The 6,693-nt window shown below is 42.3% G+C and overlaps 1 protein-coding gene across 1 annotated transcript in view; it reads right to left on the bottom strand.

Annotated features, from left to right (window-relative positions):
- Positions 1-1,687: 1,687 nt before the first annotated feature.
- Positions 1,688-6,693, bottom strand: part of LOC308309089 (uncharacterized protein) — an 8,175-nt gene continuing 3,169 nt past the window's right edge. The window contains exons 3-6 of the mRNA XM_080754555.1: positions 6,472-6,585; positions 5,172-5,246; positions 4,234-4,347; positions 1,688-2,942 (exon numbers count right to left, since the gene is read on the bottom strand). Of these exons, the coding sequence (XP_080610681.1) occupies positions 2,825-2,942; positions 4,234-4,347; positions 5,172-5,246; positions 6,472-6,585 (421 nt within the window). The 3' untranslated portion in view covers positions 1,688-2,824. The remainder of the gene's footprint in view (positions 2,943-4,233; positions 4,348-5,171; positions 5,247-6,471; positions 6,586-6,693) is intronic.

Raw genomic sequence — 6,693 nt, 5'->3', positions numbered from 1 at the left:
ACATCGGCCACTAGGTGGTGCTAGAAAAGGCCCATTTGAAAAATTTAGGGCAGAGGTTCTAGAAAGGCATCCAGGGAATGTGTGTGCTCACTTTGGCAGCGACCGGGCCAACGGCGACTGAGATTAGGTGCACACAAACTGCGAGGACACACGGACGGACGGACGCACGCACGCACGCACGCACGGACGGACACACGGACGGACGAAGGGGAAAACATACTCTCCCCCATGCCTTCGGCTGGTGGAGACAATTAGCATATTGGACTAAATGTGCTAATTATCTCATTCTGCACAATACAACAATATACTTTGCAGAAATGCATTCTACAGGAGAAACTAGATTGGCATCCAGGGAATGTGTGTGCTCACTTTGGCAGCGACCGGGCCAACGGCGACTGAGATTAGCTGCACACAAACTGCGAGGACACACGGACGGACGGACGGACGCACGGACACACGGACGGACGAAGGGGAAAACATACTCTCCCCCAAGCCTTCGGCTGGTGGAGACAATTACATAAGGATCAACTGAGGAAAGTTTGGTAAGCACTTCTATCAATTTGTATAGGGTTTTTAGTTTTTTCTTTCTGCCCATGTGTCACATTATTTGACACATGGGTGGAAATGACAGGACAAACCCTATTAAAAGACTTTCTGCTATGTACATTTTTGTGTTATGCATATTTAACCTGGTTAACTGGGTTTTTGTGTTTTTATGGTAGTTTTAAAGTGAAAAAAGTGAGTGGATCACTTTACCCCATTGATTTCTCTGTCTGTCTCAGTTTACCCCGGTCCTGGGGTAAACTGAGACACAAGACCACTTTTTTTTTTTCAAACAATCATATTTTCTCTGCCTTTTGTCTTGAATATGTTCTGATAACTTCCATTGTTAGGAAACATCCCAAATTACTGGTAAATGTGTAAATTATTACTGATATACCTTTTAGTTCGCCTATAGGGGAGCAAATGTAAAAAGTGTCTCAGTTTACCCCGCTCTCCCCCTATGGTCTATCAGTGCATCTCAAACCTTTCTGACTTCCCTTTCTGTACTTTCTGAATCATAGTACCCTAAAATTATTAAGATATTTATGCAAATATATTGTTATATGCAAATAAGTATTAATTTCTACTCTGTAACAGTTGTGTATTCAAGCTTTTTTTTATTTCATTTGGTTTAAAACTTTAGGTTTCAAAACTTTAGGTTCTCACAAAGTTTCTTAATGTTTCATGATTAAATACAACTGCATTTCATACTTGTTCACATACCCTCTGTAGTACCTCTGAGTACCCCTAGGGGTCAGTGTAGCCCTATTTATAGAGCTATTTAACACTGATGCTCTATACTAGCAATGATTACTGTCACAATATAGAGCTATTTAACACTGTTACTGAACAAACACTATAGCAATGATTACTGTCACAATATAGAGCTATTTAACACTGTTACTGAACAAACACTCTATAGCGATGATTACTGTCACAATATAGAGCTATTTAACACTGTTACTGAACAAACACTATAGCAATGATTACTGTCACAATATAGAGCTATTTAACACTGTTACTGAACACACACTAATGATTACTGCGTGTGCGCGTGTGTGTATGTATGCGTGTGCGTATAGAATAACCCTCACTTCAAAAAGTTACATTCAAAATGTTTTTATTTTATAATATTTTATTGTAGTTTTTATCAAAACATTGTATCAGGGTTTAATGTAACTTTGGCACAATGTAAATACAATAGCAATGGTTTAATTTTATTGAAAATATGAGTAAATATAAATGTTTTACATTTTATAATTACATCTTATAGGTAAAAAAAACAAACAAAAAATACATGACTTTCAAAACCCTTCATTAGAGTAATTGTATTTTTGTTTTCATTATCAATAAAACTTTACAGTATTCATGTTTAAATGTTCTAGAGCAGGGGTCTTCAACAGGGGGTCCGGGACCCCTAGGGGGTCCTCAGAGTTACTACAGGGGGTCCTCCAAATCCTTATGTGATAGGATAATTATTTTAAATGAACAACTTGAACCCTCGCATCCTTATTCTGAGGAGAACTCATCTCTCTCTGTTAAGGGGTCCGTGCTTCATCTCTCTCTCTCTCTCTCTCTCTCTCTCTCTCTCTCTCTCTCTCTCTCTCTCTCTCTCTCTCTCTCTCTCTCTAAGGGGTCCCTGCTTCACCCCTCTCTCTGCTAAGGGGTCCCTGCTTCACCCCTCTCTCTGCTAAGGGGTCCAGCTAAGGGGTCCCTGCTTCATCCCTCTCTCTGCTAAGGGGTCTGTGCTTCATCTCTCTCTCTCTCTCTCTCTCTCTCGAAGGGGTCCCTGCTTCATCTCTCTCTCTCTCTCTGCTAAGGGGTCCCTGCTTCATCTCTCTCTCTGCTAAGGGGGCCCTGCTTCATCTCTCTCTCTGCTAAGGGGGCCCTGCTTCATCTCTCTCTGCTAAGGGGTCCCTGCTTCATCTCTCTCCGCTAAGGGGTCCCTGCTTCATCTCTCTCTCTGCTAAGGGGTCCCTTCTTCATCTCTCTCTCTCTACTAAGGGGTCCCTGCTTCACCTCTCTCTGCTAAGGGGTCCCTGCTTCATCTCTCTCTCTACTAAGGGGTCCCTGCTTCATCTCTCTCTCTGCTAAGGGGGCCCTGCTTCATCTCTCTCTCTGCTAAGGGGGCCCTGCTTCATCTCTCTCTGCTAAGGGGTCCCGCTAAGGGGTCCCTGCTTCATCTCTCTCTGCTAAGGGGTCCCTGCTTCATCTCTCTCTCTGCTAAGGGGTCCCTGCTTCATCTCTCTCTCTAAGGGTTCCCTGCTTCATCTCTCTCTCTCTAAGGGGTCCCTGCTTCATGTCTCTCTCTAAGGGGTCCCTGCTTCATCTCTCTCTCTAAGGGGTGGTGGGCTGACATGTGAGATGTCGGCCAGACATGTGGCAATGCGTTCTTCCACCTGGGTGGCAGAGGGGGGGAAGAAGGGGGTCCAATCACACACACACACACACACACACACACACACACACACACACACACACACACACACACACACACACACACACACACACACACACACACACACACACACACACACACACACACACACACACACACACACACACACACACACACACACGGAGAGAGAGATGCATGATGTAATCACAGACAGTACAGGGTGGGGCTGAGTCATACTGTGGAATGTAGCCTATACATGTAACTTTAGTAAATTGTTAATGACCACGTGGCCCAGTTCCCCCAAGGGCCCCTAAGAGCCAAGGGCCCCTGGCAACGGCCCCACTGGCCCAATGGTTAATACAGCCCTGTGTGTGCATGCCATGTGTGTGAGTCACCATTGAGTGAACCACATCATCTATTCTGGAGCAAACATTTAGCAATCACAAAAGTAGATCTACAAGCTGTAGGATGGTGTCACATGGCAATACATGTGACATGTGAATGCAGCAGATCTATAAGCTGTAGGCGTCGCACTTGGCAACACACTGAGAGCTTGTAGATCTGCTATTTTCAGTACTTGACATTCAATTAAATATAATTTGGGCATCTGTTTAAAAAAAAAACGTTGACTATAGCTCCTTTAACTTTTAACACCTTTTTAACGCCTTAAAAAGATCTTCACTGCATCAAAAGTAATCAACAAAGGATGCTATAAAACCTTACATACCGCATACACTTTATGTATATATACTTATATATTATTCGCCCCCTCTATTGATGCACCTTCTCTTTATTGGTACTGTACTGCTCTTGTCTTTGTTTTGTTTTTTTCCCTCTTATCTATCTTTTCTTACGTCTCTGTAACTTTGTAAATAACTGTATACTGCTGTGCTACTACTGGACAACTGAATTTCCCCCTTGGGATAATAAAGGTATCTATCTATCTATCTATCTATCTATCTATCTATCTATCTATCTATCTAAGCCCATAGCACTTACAGTAGCACTCGCCGACCTCAATGACTATAGATGAAAGCTAGCTAGCATTGTTTAGGTTTAGATCAACAAAAACAAATGATTCCCGAGCACAACATGGCTGTGGCTCACTGCTCCTAGAGATGGGTGAAATGTGGAGAACAAATCTCACATACAGGCAGCAATGAATGCAACAAATAGTAAGACTTTAACTTCAACCTTTAACTAATGATGTGTTTTCACTTCAGAGTGTTTTACATTCTGACCTGGGATCAGTAGAGTTCATAACAACTAAATGATGTGTTTTACATTCTGACCTGGGATCAGTAGAGTGGTGTCCATCTTTGAAGTTAATACCTCTACCCATGGAAATGTCACTCTTCATGGAGACACAGCTGGGTACAGGAGACCCTGCTCTCTGCCGATGGACCCTGACAGAAAGACAGCATCAACATCATTTACTTTATTAATATTCAATCATTACAATCCATGTGGAATCCACTCTGTCAAACCTCTCTTACACATTACAGCTTCCTCAACAGACAGACAGACAGACAGACAGACAGACAGACAGACAGACAGACAGACAGACAGACAGACAGACAGACAGACAGGCCTTAAAGGCCCACTGTCAGCCCCAAAATTATAATAGTATGATACAATAGGTCACATGGTCTATTTGAAAAAGCTCTGAAATAGAAATTATAATAGTATGATACAGTAGGTCACATGGTCTATTTGAAAAAGCTCTGAAATAGAAATTATAATAGTATGATACAGTAGGTCACATGGTCTATTTGAAAAAGCTCTGAAATAGAAATTATAATAGTATGATACAGTAGGTCACATGGTCTATTTGAAAACACTTTGAATCATAATTTCCCATCGCCCGCAGCGTAGCCCCCTCCACTGCCCGCCTACAATACCAGCCGGGGAGCATCCATAGGAGGAGACGTGCGCGGGGAGGAGGAGGAGAAAGAAGACAGACAGCCTCTTTACTAGTCTGGAGAAATGCAGATAAACACAGCGTTTCCATTTCATCAATTTATATATCCTTCTTCAAATCACTTACTTAGCACAACATCGTTCCTTATATTGAAACTATTAACGTTATGGAGAACGCATTCTAACGTGATTAACCAGAGCTCTCAGCTGTGTGTGTGTGTGTGTGTGTGTGTGTGTGTGTGTGTGTGTGTGTGTACTTTTTCCTATTGCAAACTGCTAATAAACTATTCAATCAATCAAACAGACTGACCTGTCACTCAGGATGTCTTTAGAGGAGGGGTCCGACTCCTCTCTCTCCACTGAGCCACTCATGGTAGAGCAAGACCTGCACGCACGCACGCGCACACACACACACACACACACACACACACACACACACACACACACACACACACACACACACACACACACACACACACACACACACACACACACGGAGAGAGAGATGCATGATGTAATCACAGACAGTACAGGGTGGGGCTGAGTCATACTGTGGAATGTAACCTATACATTTAACTTTAGTAAATTGTTAATGACCACGTGGCCCGGTTCCCCCAAGGGCCCCTAAGAGCCAAGGGCCCCTGGCAACGGCCCCACTGGCCCAATGGTTAATACAGCCCTGTGCGTGCATGCCATGTGTGAGTCACCATTGAGTGAACCACATCATCTATTCTGGAGCAAACATTTAGCAATCACAAAAGTAGATCTACAAGCTGTAGGATGGTGTCACATGGCAATACATGTGACATGTGAATGCAGCAGATCTATAAGCTGTAGGCGTCGCACTTGGCAACACACTGAGAGCTTGTAGATCTGCTATTTTCAGTACGTGACATTCAATGAAATATAATTTGGGCATCTGTTTTAAAAAAAAGAAAGTTGACTATAGCTCCTTTAACTTTTAACACCTTTTTAACGCCTTAAAAAGATCTTCACTGCATCAAAAGTAATCAACAAAGGATGCTATAAAACCTTACATACCGCATACACTTTATGTATATATACTTATATATTATTCGCCCCCTCTATTGATGCACCTTCTCTTTATTGGTACTGTACTGCTCTTGTCTTTGTTTTGTTTTTTTCCCTCTTATCTATCTTTTCTTAGGTCTCTGTAACTTTGTAAATAACTGTATACTGCTGTGCTACTACTGGACAACTGAATTTCCCCCTTGGGATAATAAAGGTATCTATCTATCTATCTATCTATCTATCTATCTATCTATCTATCTATCTATCTAAGCCCATAGCACTTACAGTAGCACTCGCCGACCTCAATGACTATAGATGAAAGCTAGATAGCATCGTTTAGGTTTAGATCAACAAAAACAAATGATTCCCGAGCACAACATGGCTGTGGCTCACTGCTCCTAGAGATGGGTGAAATGTGGAGAACAAATCTCACATACAGGCAGCAGTGAATGCAACAAATAGTAAGACTTTAACTTCAACCTTTAACTAATGATGTGTTTTCACTTCAGAGTGTTTTACATTCTGACCTGGGATCAGTAGAGTTCATAACAACTAAATGATGTGTTTTACATTCTGACCTGGGATCAGTAGAGTGGTGTCCATCTTTGAAGTTAATACCTCTACCCATGGAAATGTCACTCTTCATGGAGACACAGCTGGGTACAGGAGACCCTGCTCTCTGCCGATGGACCCTGACAGAAAGACAGCATCAACATCATTTACTTTATTAATATTCAATCATTACAATCCATGTGGAATCCACTCTGTCAAACCTCTCTTACACATTACAGCTTCCTCAA

The sequence above is a fragment of the Nannobrachium achirus genome (assembly GCF_963921795.1).
Source record: "Nannobrachium achirus genome assembly, chromosome: 23".
NCBI classification, from domain to species: Eukaryota; Metazoa; Chordata; class Actinopteri; order Myctophiformes; family Myctophidae; genus Nannobrachium; species Nannobrachium achirus.
Note: the sequence above shows the minus strand (reverse complement) of the source record. Positions and strands in the feature narration are given on the sequence as shown.